General features: G+C 37.9%; 1 protein-coding gene across 1 annotated transcript in view; it reads left to right on the top strand.

Moving 5' to 3' along the window:
• Positions 1-21,785, top strand: part of TRPC6 (transient receptor potential cation channel subfamily C member 6) — a 75,416-nt gene that overhangs the window by 647 nt on the left and 52,984 nt on the right. Inside the window, exon 2 of the mRNA XM_083361476.1 lies at positions 44-107. Within this exon, the coding sequence (XP_083217602.1) occupies positions 44-107 (64 nt within the window). The remainder of the gene's footprint in view (positions 1-43; positions 108-21,785) is intronic.

Here is a 21,785-nt window from a genome sequence, read left to right as displayed (position 1 = left end):
CCTGTCTACTAAAATTGCGTACTTTGCCCACGACTCCTGAAACCATTGCTGATGGATTCCGAAGCGTGTGAAGAGAACTGCCTGGCGCCTTACGCTTACTACCCCATGTGAGTGGGTTTCCCGCTTAAAAGAAAAAAATGAGAGAGAGAGAGGCTGGCGGGGCAGATGGTGGGGCGTCGGGGTGAGCTGGGTAGCTTGAGGGGGGGGGGAGGTTGGCGCCACGTGCTTAACCTGGCTACTAAATTACCCGTGTCTGCTAAATTGCGTACTTTGCCCACGACTCCTGAAACCTTCCTGCGTTCACACAGCACGCTAAAGCCCTTTCCGCCCACCCACCCCCCCACCAACACTGCCAACCAAGAACTAAACAAGCCTGTTGCACAAACGCAGCGGTTAGAAGGCCAAGCTGGCTGTGGGAACGCAGTCCCGACCTCCTGGGGCGGTGTTGGCGAGCCCTATCCCACACCTGTAGAGCGTCGCGGGAAAGGAAGTGCCGGAGTTTAAGCGAGCCGCGCTTTTCTGGAAAGGGGAAAGGATGGTTCATCGAGATGGGGGTGGGTGGGGGGGTGAGGTGGGGTGGGGTAAGCGCTGAGTGGGATGCAATGAATATAGGACTGGGTTTGCCTTTCTTTGCTCCTCAAAGCGGGTCTGGGCCTCTGACAGCTGTCGAGTGGGCAGAAGTGGCCGGTGAAGCTCTTTTTTCCGAGAGGCACCTGTTGCATTTCCACCTCTTTAAAAAGTGGCTTTTGGCAGCAGTCGGGAGAAATTGCAGAAAACTTAAAAGAGGCGAGAGAACCTTTGCTGCAAAGAAACATAGGGAAGGCGAAAGCATGCATTTATGGTGGCTGACTGAATGCATGGCAAAAAAATATATAGATGCGTGGGTGATAGTAGTTTTGTGTGTGTGTGTGTTTGTGAATGTCCGAGCCTTTAAAAAAGAGACTTGAGGGGGGGCCTGGTGGGAAGCAGAATGCTCACTGGACACACACTCCGTTTTCTTCTCCCTCCATTCCAGCTCTGCATTTTTCTCTCTGTTATTGTTTTTGTCCCTTAAAGTCAATGGTGCAGGAAATAGGAGCATGTGGGAAAACCTGAGACATACTAAAATAACTCTTGAGAGTTTGGACTGATTAGTTTTACTGCTTCTCCAGGCGTAAAAGGCTGAAGCAAATTATGGATGGTCCTTCGGTGATAAACCCTCAGCAATAGGCCATATGTAATGAGGCAGAGAAGAGGTCCTTCTTTCCATAAAAGTGCTTATTTGTGATAAGAATGGGTGGTGAAGGTGGTCTTCCGTTAGGTTGTGAGGCAGTGCTCTGCACAGCTCTCTCCGGATGTGGAGAGAGTGGGGTCATTGTAGAATAAAAATTGCCAACCTTTTGCGTTCATGGCACTGACAACGCATAATGTCTATCTCCCCATGGCACAGATGAAATGAGAGTTGGACTTGGGGGGGGGCAAGTAGAAGATCAGCTTTAATTGCTGATTTAATTGCTATAATTGCTGATATAACATTTTTCTTCCTATGGCCCATTGTGCTTATTCTCAGATAAGACATATCATCAACTAAATGCCACTGCAAATAAGACCATTAAATCCAGGCTCCAAAAGTAATGCAATAAAGGACCAAATGATTTTGAAAGTAAATAAAGGCGTTGATTTGCCCACTTCTATTGCTATATGGATGGTAAAGCCATCCCACAATGCTGGGATTTTTTTCATTATTATACTAACGTTAGGGTGAAGTGGTTCATGTAACCCATTTCTGCTCCAGTTGGTCTACAGTACTTTTGGAGCCTGGATTTAATGTTTTATCTGTGGTTTGGGTAAATTTGTTGTAAGATGCTTTATCTGTGAAAAGCAGTATTTGTTTATGTATTAGTGGAAAAACAAGATGTGAAGTAGAGAACTAGAGAATTTCTATGCTTTAACTGTAGATCAGGGACATATTAGAGGCAAATGACCTGTTAGACAAAACCAATGTTTACGTCCTTGCTGACAAAACTGCAGCAGGTTGTTGAAAGTGAATGAGTACAATGAAGGGGACAAATACAAAACAAGAAATAGTATTTGACAGGGAAGAGAGAGAGAGAGAGAGAGACAGAGACAGAGAGAGTCTTAATAATCACAAATTGCTTGGAAGTATCTCTCTTTCTCCCTCCCTCCGTCTCCCCCCTCTCAAATTTAGACACCACCCATCATCACCCTGTCCAATCTGGGATTTGGGGCAAGACTGCAAGTAGGCAAGACTTGGAGGTGTGCTGAAGGATATGGCACAGGAGTTTCTGCTAGCTTAATGCTGAAAAAACATTCTAGTTATGCTGCTAGAAGCATGCCTACTTTCTTACTGAAGACATCATGTCACAGAAAATTTGGATCAGCACTGTTCTGATTCAAACTGATTCAAATGTCCTTTCCCCATCTTACAATTGTCTTTCATCCAATATATCATCACAACGTTTGCTGATCAGGATACAGAGATTCCTTTTTTAGGTCAATGCTAATGGCACTATTCACTTACTCTTCCATTACTCTTTTTAGAGGTCCTCATTTAGTGACCACAGAACCAGTTGTTAAGCAAAGCAATTACTAAGTGTAACCACAACTCTGCTTGTGATCTTATTTCAGCTTTCCTTTCCTTTACAGAGCTCAAAGATTGTAAATACAAGGATTGGTTGTAAAGTTATTTTTTCATCACCTTTGTAATTGCAAATTGTGGCTAAACAAGGCAGCCACTCAACAAGGACTACACATTCTTGTTACATTTCTATTTCCCAAATTATCCAAGATAAGGAAAGGAAAATGGGCATGTGGAAGTGGAAGAGAGGATACTTCTTGATATACAAGGATTCTCATTGAGCCCAGTTCTGAAAAAAAAGCCTAATGGGGCAAAATGAACTTGAGTGAACAATTGGATGCAAAGTGTGTTTAATTCTAAGGTGTCGGCATCTGCTCAACCTTGTCTAAGCTCAGAAGCTAAACAGGTTTGGTTCTGGTTGTTTCTGCAGAGAATATAAGGACTGCAAGGTACAGTGAGGACTACAAAAAAACCTTCAGAAAGTAATAGTAAACTACTTCTATATTACTGCCAAGAACATTGTAAGGGCATATTTATAAAATCACTACAAGTCAGGTTTGACTTGAAGTGGACTACTTTTTCAGAATGGGAAGTGAACATATTTCTGTATCAAAATGATTCTCTGTGTAAAGATATTGAAATTCAGAAGTTTTGACAAGTTTGATACCTCTTTGACATATTCCTTTCTTTTGTGGAAGTAACTATCTTGCGTACCATTATAAAAATGGCAGATGTTATAACAAAGTGATCATCCTTAATATATATACTACTGCAGGGCTTTTCAACCTTTTCACCCATTGCACCACTTTTAGGATATGGCAACATCCAAGTACCACCAGTCGCCTAGCAAGGTGTCAAAAACTTCATGACCCAAAAAAGGGAAAAAAGTGATGAAGTCCAGGTAGTCCTCGCCTTATATCAGTTCGCTTAGTGACTGTTCGAAGTTACAATGGCACTGAAAAAAGTGCCCCCCAAGCCACAGCCGAGCAAGATACCTGCCTGTCTGCTTGCCTGCCCGGCGGCTCTCTTCCTCCTGTCCGAGGTTTTCATTGTTGTGAGCATTTCTGTTGAGGATTGGCAGCAGGGGTGGGGTGGGGGGTGTTTGTTTTTTATTCTCCCCCCTCCCCTCTGCTGGGTGGTTGCAGCAGGTTTTGGTCACTTCACATGACCCTGGGGCACTGTGACTGTCATAAATGTGAATCAGTTGCCAAGCATCTGAATGTAAATCACAAGACCCTGGAGATGCTGCAACATTCCAGCTGATCGCCGCTTCTTCTGGGCTCAGCAGATATGCCGGGATCAGTGGCGAGCTCCAGCTGGAGCCTGGTGCTGATCCTGGCGCTTCCGCTGAGCCCTGACAGCCCTGCAGCTCCAGCCGTCCCTCACTCAGGCTTGTGTAGTGTTGCTTCGGGTTCAGCTCATTCCCCTCCCCAGCTAAAACTTTTCTAGGATGGTCGCGTAACACCTGCCAGGTGCCAATGTACCACAGGTGGTACCCGAACCACTGGTTGAAAAGCCCTGGACTCCTGTACTAAACCTCTTGTTGTCATGTCCCTAAACTGGGTGAAATGATGCAGCACAGGGCAATAATTTTTTGAATCAAGGTACCTCAAATGGGCTTCCTTACAGAATGTATCTAAAATCTGGGACATGACTCCTGACAGAATGAAATTTGGGGAAATTGTGGCTGCTTCAGTGTTACGGGCCACTGCTGCACTGCTGGGCTGTGCTTGTGGTTACATGATCTTTATTTTCAATATTGTGTGACAATTTCCCAGCCAGTCTCAAAATCCCTCACTCCCTCCCCCACTCAGCAGCAGCCTTTTACCTGCCCTCTGGAAAGGAAAGAGAAGGGAGATTTCTGATGCTCCCTGCCAGATTCCTACAAAGAAACTTAATGCTCTTGCTCCCATTCTTTTTTTGCCTGCCCTTGGTCATTCTGTTTTTCTGTTTAGGTAAAGGAACATATATGAAACTATGAGCCAATGGGGCACGGGTTGTCTAGTGCAGCGTTTCCCAACCTTAGGAACTTGAAGATGCGTGGACTTCAACTCCCAGAATTCCCCAGCCAGGAATTCTGGGAGTTGAAGTCCACGCATCTTCAAGTTCCTAAGGTTGGGAAACGCTGGTCTAGTGCATCTTTAAAATTGCTGAAAACTCAGGTTTGGTCAGAAGTATTATAACTTATAAATCTCTTTATAATAATAGTTCACAATGAGGAACAACCAATCAAAAGAAGAAAAAAAAGTTAATGTAAACATTCCACCAAAATGTAGACTGGGAAAGTAGGAGGAAAATCTTGAGAATATATTTCTGGGAAGGGATAAAAAATATGCATGGGAGGTAGCACCTTGTTGCTTGACTCCTAATTATGGTTTGTGGGATGAGAAAGATGACATTTGTAGAATTAGTGAATCCATATTTTGTTATATTAATCACATATCTGGCTTACTTCATATATCCAGTGTAAAAATAGTTATATGAATATTTGGAAATTAAAAAAAACACATCTAATCAAGCCCAATTGTAATGAATTAACACGGCTTTCTTCAATGCTTCAATCAGAAATGTAGGAAAGGAAGAAATCCATTCAGAAACAGGTTAGGATCTGTTTGCTATTGTTAAGTAAAGGAAAGATTGTTTGTAAAACTTGAATCTGGGAATTTTAGGATTAAAAGGGATCAATGGTAACACCCCCCCCCCCTAGTCAAAAACAAATTAAAGCATTCCTGAGAGACAGGTGACTAGTTATTCATTACTTACAAAGGAGAATATTCTCCTTTATATTGAATATTATACTAACAGGGCAAGGCACTACAATATAAAGCTGACAGCAAACCGCACTCCTTATTATCACTGATGATGTTACTTACTGTAGTTTGGGTAATGAAACGTCTGCAAGAAAACAAGCAAGCTAAGAGAGCACCAAGGACCCCTTATTCATTACTTGATGACCCATCACTACCAGGATCATTGGTTTTACTATGGGACAACTCTTGTTAAGTTTGTTTTGGGCTGAAATCTGTCTTCTTGACCTATACTCTAGAATCATAGAGAACAGGTCTGAACCTTATGAGTGACACATTATAGTATATTTAAAGAATATTATCATATTCCCTGTCTCTTTCTCAAGGTAAGTATATCCAACTCTTATCAATATCTGTTCGTACTTTTAGTCCCCTATTTATCCTCAGTGCCCTTCCCCAAATCCAGTTTATCTGATTCCTTTTTAGAGTGTAGTGCCCCAGATTGGATATAATTCTAAGAGGAGTCTGACCAAGATAGAATACAGGGCAATAGTTATTCCCTGGGAATTGCAAACTGTGCAGCCCCCAAGTGCATTTGTCTTTTTTTATAGCCACATCCCATGTTGAACCAAACTGAGATTACAGTCGTATTTCTAAAAGAGTTAAATCTGCAATGTACAGATATCTATAAGAGTAAAGGGTAAATGTATGTAATGAAATTTTAATGATTTCATCTTGGCTGTTCTTAGCACAATCTCCAACTCAAGTGTAAAGATATAACAAAAATGAAGTGCAGATGGTTTTAATTGTCTGTAATAAACTTTGATTCTGTGTCTAGCTTCCACTGTCTGCAGTACAAGGTGCAAAATATTGACAGTTTAGGATGTAGGTCACCATCATCTCAGTACTTTTCATGTAAAAACAGAAATCTTGGCACAATATCTCACTTTCCTATTTATTTCACTGCTGAACTAGTGCTCTTCTGGGTTCTGAAGTATATCTCAATAAATATATTCTCTTCTACTGGAACAGTACTTGATTGGAATTCCTAGCTTGAATAATTTTTAAACTGGGTAACCCAGAAAAATAATTCTTTAAAAATATGAATTTTAGGAATAAAAATCAATCAAAAATATTTTAGGATTTAGAGAACTTTCATGAAATGATATACAACTTTTTTTTAAGCTGAGAGGTGCCTTTGGTTGTGCTTAAGAAGTTGGTAGAACTAGAGCAGGGATGTCAAACTGCCGGCCCGCGGGCCGGATGCATCACGACGAAACCGTGCCCTCCCCATTGCTGGCAATGGGGAAAAAGTCGCGATACGTCACATGACATTGCAAGTTTGACATGCCTGAACTAGAGTCAAGAAAAGGTGACATCAAATAAAATAATAATAATATTTAAATGTAATAAATTGATCAAATAAATTAATATAATAGTCCCTCGTGTAGTTATTAATTGTTCCCTACAATCATGTAAAAAACTAAATTTGGTTGCAGTTTGGACGTTCACATGTGGCTCTAAGATTTGATAGTGCACACTTTTGAAATCTATGAACTTTCAATAAAACCAGATAAACATCATGGCTTCCAGTTTATCTTAATTTAATCACATCGTCTTGCATACAATAATCTTCCCTAGTGAACAAGAAATAATTATATCAGAAAGCATGACAAGAATCCAGAATATTCAGAGATGGCTGTAGGAGACATGTTTTCTATCTCACTAATAGTCTAACTTTGTATTTTAACTTCTTAATGTGAGTCATTTTGTTATTCACCACCTCTGATTTATACAAGTTAAACTTGCCAAAATATATTAATATAACCTGGCACAGTTTTGGAGTGCTGGTATGAGGAGGCAGCAGATTAAGATAATGAAGTTTAAGGTTATAAGAATAGATACTCAGAATAACAGCACTGGAAGAGGCCACTAAATTCAAACTCCTGTTTAGTAGAGGATTTCAGATCAGATCATCACATAGACATAGGTATGTATGTCTGGCCTACATCTGAACACAACCTCAGGATAACACAGCCCTTCTCACCCTCCAAAGAAATAATGAACAGTTGTTTAATTCTGTTAAATATTATGCAAATGTTCAAATACTACATGCAAGACACTCGCTTTGAGACCATCTGAAGAATAATTACCAGTGGGTTTAATAACATTGAAGAAATGATAATTTTATTGGTTCAGTTCGTTTGAAAGTTTATTTGATGGACCTTGCAAAAGATGGAAATAAATTAGAGAAGTTGGAATCAGATAGGAGACAGGATGAATGTCACTATGGTTGAGTATCAGCTTTCTCAGTTTGGGCTTATTCTTGATGCATTGGATTGCAACCCAACAACACGTCAGGTGTTAGCTGGAAGTGATGAGAATTGTAAGAACCATCATAGTACACTGGGAGAGGGAATGGAAAAAAGGCTTTTTTGAAATTGTTCTCTGCTTTTGGAATACTCTATGTAGAAAGCTTGCTTCGTGATTGGAAAGCTTTGCAAATCCTAGGAAATCTTTTCTATTTTTGAAAGTGTTTATTCTGTTTATATCTCTTATCTCAAGTGATCTTCAAAAAAGTTCTTTGTGGATTTAGTCTGTATTTTATTTTGTTTGTGTGTGGATAAATAGATGATAGATGAATAGACAGACAGATACAATTTAATAAAGACTATTAATTGAGTCTTACAGATTTGTTTGTTTTGCACTAATATGGATATTGTTTGGCATTGGCTTCCTCTGTTCCCCCCCCCCCATCTCCCAGTATAATTTGTAATCCTGGGATTCTTCATACCAGAAATAAACAGGTCCAACTCTTCCCTGCATGTGGCAAAGTTCTACCACACTTCATTTCAAATCTTGTTCATATTTCCTCAAAAGCTCATTGGATATACTTGCATTGAAAAATTAATGAAAGGATTGTATAACAGTTATATAGCAGGCACTTTGGCTACTTAGTATTTAGTGCATCATACTAAGTTACCTAAACATGGTTTGATACATAATCTGTGCTTAAATTGTAAGCTGCCCTGAGTCTTCGGAGAAGGGCGGGATATAAATGGGATTAAAAAAACCCATAATAAACCCAAAGTCCAAACAAAAGCATATATGTTGTGTCAAATTAACCTTTTTAAAAAACTTTTCTGTCTTTTCTCTGGTAACAATAATAAAGCAATTGTGAAAGTCAATCAGTGTGAAAAAGACAGTAATAAGAACATGTAAAAATCACTGCTGCTCCACTGCTAATCATCATCATCATCATCATCATCATGATAATGACAAGACACTTTTAGATGTGAATTCAGGTTTCTTGGTCCAAAGCCAACATTCTAGTCCTAAATCACACAGATAAAGCATCCTGGATTATAAAAATAAGCAAATATGATAACGTATCTTTTTGCTCATGTGCTTCAAAACCACTGATTTCTGTCTGATCGTGATGAAAGAATGCAGAGAAAACATTTTGCTTGACTAATGTAACACACCCTGCATTGCACCCAATATATTTTTGAAGACCTTCCAGAAGCTTCAGATGGTCCAAGAATACAATGACATGCAGAGTTATGGGCACACCTGCAGGGTTGGAGTGCTCTGGGTTTATTCTCTGTTGCAGCATCTGCCTTCTGGAATGAGGTTCCCTCTGAGATCTGGGAGACCTCATCCTTCAGGTGTCAGAATGGGACCGTGTGCCACAGCCAACTTGCTATGGCCAATTTGCTGTGGCCAACTCGCTACGGGCAACTCACCAAGGGCCAACTCACTACAGGATAATTCAGCAATTCAACTTATCTTATTATTTAATTATTTTTTTCATTCACATTTCACTTTGTCCCTTCTTTTGCATCCCTTCCTTAATGAATCTATTCCACCATTTCTTCAATATTAGTGTAATTCTTGTCCCGCTGCTAGTTGTCCCGAAGTGAGTTGTCTGTAGCAAATTGGCTGCAGCAAGTTGGCCGTGGCAAGTTAGCTGTCTAACTTGGCTCTTTGTCCACATATCTGGTTAGGATTTGTGTAATCTCCAAGAAGTAAGTATATTTTGTTGTTGTTTTTTTTCTTTTTGTTATTTTTTGTTCCTTGTTTTTTACCATAGCATTTATATTGGGCAGTATACCTAAATAAATAAATAATAATAAAAAATAAGCATATGAATGCTGTCATCAAGTCCATAGTAAAACCTGATTATAAATGTATTGAATAAAAATAAATAATAGATGAAAGTGGAAAACTTATTAAAACAGCTTGGATCTCCATTGAGTCATTGCCTACTTATTTGATTGGTTTCAGTGGTCTTGTCAAGTTTCCGTCTATGGGTTTTTCAAGTGACTCTGAGGCATTGTTTACCTTAAAAGTCCTTTATTTAGCCTAATACACCAGCAAATGCTTGCTCAAAGGAAGCTGGAATCTGAAATCTCTGCCCCTTGCACAATATATTAAAACACAATTCTCTACCTTTCTCATTTTGTCATTCATCATATTCTCCAATTAATTTAAAGAATCAGTGTCCCTTCCATTAGAAAACGAGCCAAGTTCTTGTCTTCTTTGATTTCAGATGGCCTTGAAGGTACAATCCTCCTCTTCCCCCCTCCCAACCTTAATCCAATCTCTTAAAGCAATACACAAGTTTAACATATGAAATGGCTACTTCTTCATCTCTTGTCAAGCAATAACATTTGATGTTAGCTCTGTTGTGAGAATTTCTAGTTCAGAATCTAATTTAATAAAAAGAAGTAAGCCAGGCATTAGGATCCTACAAAGTTCTGTACTGGAAAGAAGATGATAATGTTAAGAACTGGAACAGGAGAGCAAAAGTGTGAGCAGGGAAGGCTGAAATGGAGGAGGAGGAGGAGATACAATTAGTGCAGGTGAAATTCTGAAATGGAGAAAACCTAAAAAAGTGAAGTGGGATGGAAAGAAAATAGATATGCTGGAGGTGAAAAAAAAATCTTACATAGAATCAGAGCAATGTTCTAAATCAATAAACCTAAGAAGGAGGAGGAGGAAGAGGAGGAGGAATGATTGTAGCATTGAGCCAGCTGGTTTGAACAAAATATTCCAATACTCTGTAGATCTGGCAAGTAGGAAGGTGAGAAAACAGAATGTAAGAGCATAGATAAAATACCACACATTAGCTCTAATATCTGAAGCAGTATAGAGGTAGTCCTCAACGTTTAGACTACTGCAACGCTCTCTACATGGGGCTGCCCTTGAGGACCACTCGGAGGCTTCAGCTGGTGCAGAATGCGGCCGCGCGAGTTGTGATGGGGGTTTCCCGATACTCCCATGTAACACCTCTACTCCGCGAGCTGCATTGGCTTCCGGTTGCCCTCCGGGTGAGATTCAAGGTGCTGGTGATGACCTATAAAGCCCTAAATGGCTTGGGTCCGGGATATCTGAGGGAACACCTGCTGCTGGCATCAAGTTCCCTTCGTCCAGTGCGCTCCCACAGGGAGGGCCTTCTCAGGGTCCCACCGGTAAGAGATTGCCGGCGGGTAACACCCAGGGATGGGGCCTTCTCAGTGGGGGCGCCTGCCCTTTGGAACCAGCTGCCAGTGGAGCTGAGGACTGCCCCCGACCTCCGTTCATTCTGCCGGGGCCTGAAGACCTGGCTCTTCGAGCTCTCTGGCCCAGGCTGAGGATTAATCTTATTTTAACTGGGGTTTTATTTATGCAGGGACAAATATATATTTTTTTTAAAATTTGTTTTTAACTTTTGTATCTTGGTTTTTTTTAATCACCCTGTAAACCGCCCTGAGTCCTTCGGGAAAGGGCGGTATATAAATGTAATAAAATAAATAAATAAATAAATAAACTTACAATCGCAATTGGGACCAGAATTTTGGTTGTAAATTATTGGGGTCATAAATTAAGGCACTATGTGACTGCACCTATTTTTTATGACAGTTGTAAAGTGAGTCACCATGGTCGTTAAGCAAATCCACTCTCCTCAGTGAGCTTTTTTTTTTTTTTTTGCTGGTAACAGTCTGAAATGGGCAGCTAGAGTGAACAGAAGAAATGCCTTGAAGGACAGGAGGAACAATGTCTACCAAGGCAATGGTTAGATAAAAGGGCCCTGTGCCCAGGCCAAAAAACTGACTTGAGAAAGGATCCAATCTCGGGTGGTCACTGAGGTTTAGCCTTCTGAGCCTTTGGACTTGTGCTGGAGCCCCCATCCTCAGGGAACTTCTCTCTAGCAGCATGAGTCTGAAAGCTTGGAAGACTAAACTTCTGGTCCCTGTGACCAACCCAGATTGGATCCTGCAACATTATCCTGGGACAGTGATGGTGAACCTTTTAGAACCCACTTATGTATCGTCGGGTGTTGGGCGGGCGTGGCCCATTGGGTGGGCATGGCTGCGGTGGGAACGGCAGACTGGGTGGGACTAAAAAGTTCAATCCATCAATTCCAACTTTGCGAGATCTTTTTTTCTCCCCGCAAGAAGTTGAAATTGACTGATTGAACTTTTTTTTCCCCACAGGGTGGTGGAGGCCTAAAGCAAAAAGGTTTTATAAAACCCAGTTGAAGGCCTAGGGCTGGGGCGATGGCACGCATGCCCACAGAGAGAGCTCTGTGTGCCACGGGTTCACCACCACGGTCCTGGGATATGTATATTTGCTTTCATCAGTAGCTTGGGAAAGCTTTTCAGACAAGCCCCTTCTTAGTTCACACGCAGATAGAGAGAGGGAGGAAGGGAGGGAAAGCATATTTAGACTTGCAAGATGGATGTCAGCCCTCCTAAGTAGACCAGACTAAAAAACTAATGCAATTTAGATCAAAATTACTTGTATTGTTACAGTTGTAGTAACAAATCTTGCAAGTCTGAATGGGTTTCTCCCTCCCCCCAGGATAATTCCTCTTTTCCCATTTTGTGAACTTTGGATGGCCAATTTGGAGAGAAATGTTGAATTAGATAAGCCTTTGGTTTGATCCAGCATGGCAGTTTTTATATTGTTTCCTGCAACTGCTGATTAGAATGTCAGAAACACAGAAAACCTCACATTCTTTTGGGAGCAGCATACTTCAGATCATGACAAGTCAAAGGTCCTGGATATTTACTGTAATAGATAAATATATGGAGTAATCCTGCTTACCTTTTTAAGAAATATTTACAATTTCTTTTATTTCAATCGAAGAATGTAAGTACCGTATGCAGTTCCATTTTATCAGCTGAACTTGATATAAATTAAATTAATATGTGCAACTTAAAATGGAATCTCTTATATATTCACTGATCACATTCATCTTATCATATCCCTTTGCAATTTTCCAATGAAAACACAAGCTATCTTATTCTTTTTTGGAGAAATGTCATGATTGGTGCTTCCCATACCATGCTCATTTTGGTTTTAAGTAATGTGTAATAAAGATAGTGTGAGCGCCTGTTACTCGTCCCAGCTTCTGCCAACCTAGCAGTTCAAAAGCAAGTAAAAATGCAAGTAGAAAAATAGGGACCACTATGGTGGGAAGGTAACAGTGTTCCGTGCGCCTTTGGCATCTAGTCATGCCGGCCACATGACTACGGAGACGTCCTCGGACAAGCGCTGGCTCTTAGGCTTTGAAACAGAGATGAGCACCGGCCCCTAGAGTCGGGAACGACTAGCACGCATGTGTGGGGGAACCTTTACCTTTACCTTTAAGGTTTAATTTAAATATCTTAGCTTCCAGTTTTCATAATAGCACTAGTGGGATTTAAAAAATATGTTGGGAGTCAGAATGATGAAACTGTCTTTATAAAAAAGAATGCAAAGATGTGAATTATTTAGCATTTATTTCATCAATGAAAACCATCTGCCAATTACAGTACTTAAGTATTTGATTCCAAATATTTTTTCTCAGGTAGATTGCCAGATAGATAGATAGATAGTTAGATAGATAGTTAGATAGATAGATAGACAGACAGGCAGATAATCTTATTTAGAAAGTGGTTACAAGTTATTACATGTTTACCACGAGATTCTTCTTTAATAGCTAAAACCATGGTTTAGCTTTAGTAAGGAATGGCTTAAATATCTTTTTTAAAAAATATCTGTACCCACTGGGAAAAATGGTAGTTATTATAGTAAATGATTGCTTTTTAAATATATTGTATGAATTGTTCTGCTAGTTAGGTTACTTACTGAGAAGATGACATTAATTTAATAGCAGACTTACATACCGTACTCCTTTTCTGTACATTTAATGGAATTGATGCATTGAAATGAAATAATTACCATAATTTTTCAGGTAACCATTATCTATTATGTTCGTTTGCTTTTATGCTATTTACAGAGAGAAATATACATGGTTCTTTTTTTTTCTTTCTTTCATCTGTATCTTTACAGATGATGTTATACCAATGGTGATAAATATTTTGCATACTTACATATTACATTTCAAATGTCTAAATCATACTTAAATTCTCCCCAGTGTTTATGAAGCTGTTATGAAGGTTTCTCATTCTTGTAATCCCATTGGTATGAGTTTTATTATTATTCTCATAGTACAGTTGGGGGCAAGGCTTAAAAACAAGTGCCTTCTTGAAACTACCCAGTTTCTAAAGTGATATACAGTTTCATTGCCATAGAAAGATGTCTTAGATTATTATATTTACAATTTAAAATTATGTTGCTGTACTTTTGAATCCAATAGATACAGTATATCCAGAGAAAAATGCTATAGCAGTCTTTCCTGTTCACCAAGATTCTTAACTACCACAAGTTATTGTGTTCTGTCACTAGTAATACTATTATGATTACACAGGGCTAATAGAAGATGGATATCATTTAGTATAGGGGACATTAATAAGAAATGAAGGCATTTGAATATGTTAAGTTATTCATTTTAGTCTTTTGTAAAGAGTCATTTCTTTCCTCAACATGGGGATTAAGTTGAAATCTCCATATATAATCCCAAGAGAAGGGGCTGTCCCTAACCATTTACTAAAACAAATCTCAGTTATAAATTCTTGCCTAAGAAAATCAGTAGTAAGTGAAATGTGCTGCTTGACTTTTGCAATTAACATGCCTAATCTGTAACTTCTCCTCTCTAAATAATACACTTGTAACTCTGAAGCTTTAATGGATAAATGGTTTCCAACAAAATTTGAGAAATATGTCTGTAGCAAAGAGTAACCATATTTTTGCACTGCTCATTTTTATTTCTTCATAAATGTTTAAATAATGAATCAACTTTGAACAAAAAAGCAGTATATTTATTTAGAAAATATGTTCAATATTTTTTTTTCTGTTATTACAGAGTGAATGGCTCATGTCTTCTCCCCACTGTTTTTTTATTACCGGTATTTTGCATTTCAATCCCAGGCTATAATAATGCACAATTCCTATTCATTTCAAAGTGGCTTGGACAACAGACGTGAGATCTGCAGAGTTTTATTTGTTTTAGTAATATGAAGCAATTGATCAAAATCAGTCATTTCCTCCTTCTAAAGATGTAATTTAGCAAAGAATTTTGGAAACATAAGTGATGTTTTAGAAGGAAACATTTAGAAGTACAATTTTTACAATTTTACTACACTCATTCTTCTGCCTTACTTTCCAGAATCACAAATTTCCATGCTTCTTCACCAATCTAAAGAAATTTAATTTATTGATCAATTTCATTATAAGCTTGTATTGTTTACCTAGAAAATAATGTCTTCCTTATTTTCCATTACCCAATAACCTAGGGGTTTTCAGGCAATATACATTTGAACAGTGTTTAAATGGTTTACAATAAGAATAATGCAAAGCATAAACAGGTATTCCATATTAATTGTAAAAATAAAAATCTTACATCAAACAGTGTCTCCATCCCAGTTTGGCATCTCCACGTGTATGTGGACTGAAGTTTTCCGAATTTTTATACTTTTATTATTCTACCAGGAAATACTGAAAGATACAGTATTTATATAATCACAAGTTGAGAGAAGATTGATTCCATCCATCCATTATTTATACATCATAAATCATAGTGCGCAAATCACATGATCAAGATCATGCACTAAACTAAGCCAATACCAAGCAAACCACAGAGTTACTTAATATGATGTATTGATCATGCCATTGTCATTGTTTTGTAATTGTCTAGGTTGGCCCAGACCAAAAATCTGTTCATAAGAGACAAGATAGGAGTCTTCCTCTTCTATTTAGTTCAGCATGAAGCATTCAGAATTATACCATAGTTGCCGTGGTTTTAATCATTATGCAGATCAGAAAATTTTGTCAGGTGAAGTTTCTCAAGCTTAGAAGCTGTGTTGGGTGAAATTTGATACAACTATTAAAGCCATTGAAATGAGTTTCATTGCTATGTTGCAACTATTTTTTCCCCTCTTATCATACAGTGGTCTTCCTAAACTACCCAGTAATCAAGTTACATTTTCTCTTTCTGATATGGGCCACACTGTGTTTTCATTATATACCTCCACTAAAAAGGCAGACAACTATTAGTGCTATGCAGTGATCCCTTACTCATTTTTTAAAAAGTATTGGGTCTATTATTGTGTTATTCTGGAGTGGACTATTAAATAAAGTCTTAGATACTTTCCCTAGTATGTGGTTCTTGGATCTTGTGTACCAGTTTCAATATAGCATTTTTTTAATTGTTCTTTTCTTTTGGAAAGCATAGTAAATGACTTTGGGAAAAATGTACAGTATTTGCAGTATAATCCATTTCTGTAGCCTTTGATTGAACAGTTTCATAGAGACCATTTCAGGAAACATTTAAAAGCATTGTGGAAACTAATAGGGTTAGTTCTGTGGAAAAATGCAAAACAAATGAACAGTGTCTAGAGAAAAAATTACAATGGTGTAATAGCAACAACAAAAAGAGAATAAAGTATTTTTAGTAATTGGAAGCATGTTAGTTTACAAAGATCTGAGCAAATATAAGACCTGAATGAAAAGAGTCTTGGAATTGCTTTGGGTGCAAAGATGGTAGAAAATACTTACAATCATTTTATAGTACTTCCATATCAAAATTATAGACTTCTGAGAAGATAACTACTATCCTCTAATTCTTAGAAGAGATGCTATTAGTATGTCTTGATGTGTATTTTTCAATGTTATCACTGAATTGCAAATCTAATACACAATGAGAGCACATTTACAGAATGGAAATGTAAAAACAAACTTACATTGTAATGTGAAACTAATATTTATCCCATTAAATTAATTTCTATGCTACTTGTAGAAATCTCTGCTTGGGTAGTTTTGAAAATTATTTTAATATAATATGTGCATTAGAACCATATTACTTAACCTAATAATGTTCATTTTGTCTCTACATTTGTAAACTTCTGGGATTTTTTAAAATGCATTAGCTGCATTTGTCTGGCAGCAGGAAAACAAGACATAGCAGTTAATGAACTTTCTTTGTTCCCATTCATGGACAAAATAAATCTAACAGAATTGTAGAATCTATTTGGGACACTGAATTGGATCCCTGTTCAATGCATGGATTCAAAATAAAGTTTGCCAGTTATTTGCCTATCCAAACTTTACTTTGTCCCCAAGTAGATGCCCTGAATTCTCAAGGTACCATGATTATTGATTACATCAATGATAATTAAAATCACACAGGCTAGGAATTCTAAAATTCACTAAAACAAAACAGTAACATGTTGGGGAAGGGCAATGAATTACTTCAGAAACTTTCCTCTTAATTTCTTTTATAAATTAATTAAATTATAAGGGTAAACAAATATTGTGAGTGGTCTGATTTTTTACGCTAACAACATGGAACCAATATAAAAGAGAAAATGATACAGTATTTTAGGTGATTTGGAAAAGTATGCAAATGTTGGGAAGTATCAGTACCTACAAAAACCAAAATAATGCAGGCCGTGTTTTTCCCTATGATATTTTATGGAAATGAAAGTTGAGCCTTGAAGAAGAAGGATATTGACCATTTTGGAAGTTCGAAGAAGACTCCTGAGCATACCAAAGGTAGCCAAGAAAGCATACAATTGGACCATTCAATAAATCAGAGTTGAGGCAGAAATGACCTGGCTCAAATGATCTTACTTTGCATATTATGCATAAATTCAATTTTACTAAGAAATCCATAATTTTGCGAAGGAAAGAAGGGAATAACCAGTAGCAGGGTGGACAGAATCAATTAAGTGGCAATAGGTGCACCATTGGAAGAGTAAATTTGGGACAGATCCTCTAGGAGAAATCTATGTGCTGGCTAAGAGTCAACACTGATGATGGTACATAATCAATGAATCTGAGTGAATGGTGACTTAGGATCTTTTGGACATCACTAGTCTCCTTTGTGTCAAGTAAATCATATCTCCGTGATAGCAGTGTCACAAATGAAAACATTTCATCAAAGTCATTGCAGAAATCATTTCTGATTTCCCAGAGGAAATTTTTTTTATTTAAGTTTGTCATTAGGCTGCAAGAAGAGAAGAATATGTCTGCAATTATGGGTAGCAGTTCTTCCGTTTCATCCTGTGTTGGTGATACTTCAAGTCATGTTTCCAGTTCTGGATATTCTTTAATAATAATAATCTGGAAACAGTTTCAGACTAGAACAAGGAAGATGATTGGAGGACCAGAGGAAATTAAGTTTTGTGAAGAAAGGTAATAGGAACTGAGAACATTTAGTTCTGAGAAGTGAAAACTGGATGGTGGATTTGATAATCTGAAATAATTGTTCTAGCAGGCATTTCATAGAATAATGGATTTATGCTATAGAAGGCAGATTTTCTCTCCCTCTATTAGGAAAATTTTCCTAATGGTGAAAGCAATTTCAATAGTGTAGTTGTTTACCTAAAGGCTAGACATCCATATATTTGGGGTGCTTTAATATGGTTTACTGCACTGAGCACTCAGTGGCCCAAAGCTTTAATTTTAGCTCCAGATCTAATCAGAGCAGAGTTTAAAAGTCCAGCAGGGAATCACACATTGGTGGAACCAAATGGGCAATCTATGAGCACATGGAAACTAGTCAAGGAGAGAAGCAACCTAGAACTAAGGAGAAACTTCCTGACAGTTAGAACAATTACGTAACCAGTGGAACAACCTGCCTCTAGAGGCGGTGAATGCTCCAACACTGGAAGTTTTTAAGAAGAGACTGGACAGCCATTTGTCTGAAATGGTATAAGGTTTCCTGCCTGAGCAGGGGGTTGGACTAGATGACCTCCAAGGTCCCTTCCAACTTTATTATTATTATTATTATTATTATTATTATTATTATTATTATTATTATTATTATTCAGCTTACTTAAATTATAAGTTTTAAAATAGGAATTTGGTGATGGGGTCAGTGGTGCCTTTTGTCTTCCTCCTCTAACTGCAAATCTCCCCCAGGAAAGCAGACTAGCTGGTTTACACGATGCTGGCAATACTATAATGGCTTGGGAGCCAGAGAGCTTCTCAATACTGGTAGTAACCAAGTTTAATATCCCTTGGACGGTAAACTTGGCAGCAGGGGACATAAAGCTTGACAGCTGTCCAGGGTCAATCATGGCCAAATGGCTGCTTAATTCCCAGATGTTCACTGTGCTGATAAAGTAGGAGAGGAAGAGAGAGGATTACAAAGTGTTATGTGTGCATGTAGAAAAAGCATAAAACTACCCCACATTTTATATATTAAAACTACATGCCGGCCCAAATCTTTACGGTGGCCTGGTTCTGCTATAGTATTAAACATTAATTTTTGTTTACTATTGACTTAATGTGATTAAGGGTACTTTCTCATTATGACTTTGTGCAAGCATATGCCTTTTTAGATTATTGGTCATATATAAGAATTTTGAAATGAAGCTCTGATCACTCCCAGAAAATGGTTGCCATTGTATTTTGTTGTAATTCTTTTCCAGCATTAAAGCCAGGGCTTTTTTTCTCAGAACGCTCAGAACAGCGTTCTGGCACCTTTTTTTTTGCAAAAAAAAAAAAAAAAGCTGCCTCTATTGGCTTTGGAAAGCCTATTGCAATCTTGGCTCTTTTTTAAGACTCGTGGACTTCAACTCCCAGAAATCCTGAGCCAGCCACACTGTGGGGAAAGAGAGAGGTTTCCAAGCTGAGCCATGCTGGCTCAGGAATTCTGGGAGTTGAAGTCCTTGAGTCATAAAAGAGCCAAGTTTGCCTACCCTGCACTAGACGACATTAAAAATATTTACAAGGTTACTTCTTTAGGAACTAAACTTTTAGAATCTAAAACAGCTAATTCAAAAAAGCCAACAGAAAAGAATCTCACATTTTTCATCTGCTTCTGTCTTTTGGAAGGTAAAATTAAATAACAAAATAATCTATTTCCTATGTTAACATCTCTTCAATGAAATCAATAAATCAATAAGGAAAGAAATGAGAAACATTTTTGTCAAATGTAATATTTCTAATTTAGCTGATGCTAGAAAAAATAGTATCTTTTGTAAATACTCTTTTGAATCTATAACCATCTATTACAACTAAACCACTTTAAACAATTCTTAAGAATGAAATATTCATAATTTGGACTTTACTTTTACTGTTTGGACTGTTGTGTGTTTTGAAAAATAGATTAGTTATCTAGTTATCTAGTTATGTTGCACTTCAGTCTTTAAATAATTAACCTAGTATATACATAACAATATATGATGTTTTCCATGGTGAGATTAACATCAATAACATTTATTAAAAAGGCTAAAATAATTTCTGGTGGTATTATCTGTACATTAAAATTTTGTTTATTCACAATCTTTCACTTTTCACATTCTAGGCAAGCAGTAGTCATGTATCCTAACAAAAGATGTTACGTATGTGCATAAGCATAGTCAGTAGCATTTGCCTTTTTAAAAATATCAAACATGCAAAAGAAACAAAAATAAGTCCAAAATATCTGTATTACATGCAGAAATGCAAACTTTGCAACCAATATTTCTATCCATAACTATGGCACCCTAAGGATACCTGCATACATGCAAATTTTTTATTTTTATTTTTTATTTTTATTCCATTTATATCCCGCCCTTCTCCGAAGACTCAGGGTGGCTTACAAGCTTAGCAGTAGCCTTCATTCTATGTATATGCCTGCTTATTAGGGCTTTCACACACACACACACAAGTGGCATTATTACAAAGTCAACTTAATTGCCCCCAACAATCTGGGTCCTCATTTTACCTACCTCGGAAGGATGGAAGGCTGAGTCAACCTTGAGCCTGGTGGGATGTGAACCTGCACTAATTGCAGGCAGCTGGTGTTACTTAAGGAGGCATTAGCCCACTGCTCCACCAAGGCTCTTTTAGATGCTTCTCTGGGATCAGTAACGCAGCAGGGATTGCTTTTTCCTTCCAGTAACATATACCTAAAACCAGTTTATTGCATTTGGCAATTGTACTAAAATAAAATCTCATTGTCAACCAATATAATTCATTTAATTTGAAATCAAGTGAAAATTTGATTTAAATTATTTTATTAAAACAAATTAATGGCAATTCTTTTATAAGAAGTTGCCTCAAACAAAATGAGTTTGACATGCCTGCTCTAGATAGCTGAATGCTCCAAAATAAATTCTAGACCAGGCCTGTACATGCAGCCTACCAAGCACTCTTGGACAGAGCACAGACTTCTTTTTTTAAAGTAATAAAATCACCACCACTGCCCTGAAAGTCATGTTGCCTAGTGCCTCCATGGCTTACCATGACCACAAGCTCCAACATTGTAGATGCTTCTCTAGTCACCAAATCATTGATTAGCCCACCAGCATTCTTTTGCAGACCACAAAGATTTTTAATTTATCAGTGTGGGCCTTTCCCTTTTACAAGTTGCACAGATCTCTACTAGATTTTCCTCTTGCCTTTCCAAGTTAACTCCTTGGTCTGTCATTGAGCAAGAATTGACTTTGTAGGGAAGCATATTATCATTTGATGTATATTTAACATATGTTCTACCTTTATTTACAGATTATATAATATTTGTATGCAATCCACATGGCGAGGTTTGAGGCAACTTACAATAGAAAAAAATATATATTTAAAATCATAAGATTAAAACATAAAAGCAGGGCTTTTTTCTCATAGAATGCTCAGAATGGCGTTCCAGCACCTTTTTTGCACACACACAAAAAGCTTTTGCACAAGCTATGTGTTTGGTCCAGACAGACGAATGACTCAGTGAGGGTTAACAGCAATAAGGTTTATTAATACACATATGTCAACTGCCAACTGTCAAAATAACTCCGGCTTATATACTCGAGCTGTTTGAACTGTATCCAATCCCCAGCCCGGGTTTTCCCGCCTTTACAACATTAGCCAATAATTGCAGCCAAAACTCCCGCTTCAAAGGAACCTTAATTGCAACAAAGCTACTGACATAACACCCCTTCCCCCCCAGTTGATGTTATTTGTTAACGTAATCTCTTAAGTATTTTGGTGGCCTATGGACCCTAGATGGGTATCTATTGGGTTGGCTACTATTGTCATTGTTAACTGACTGTCTGATTGACTGGCTGATATTTATAGTTCTGGAATTTTTGGTTACAGGCTCTGACAATTCG

Source organism: Vipera ursinii (genome assembly GCF_947247035.1).
Source record: "Vipera ursinii genome assembly, chromosome: 4".
NCBI classification, from domain to species: domain Eukaryota; kingdom Metazoa; phylum Chordata; class Lepidosauria; order Squamata; family Viperidae; genus Vipera; species Vipera ursinii.
This window is presented reverse-complemented; position numbering and strand designations above follow the sequence as displayed.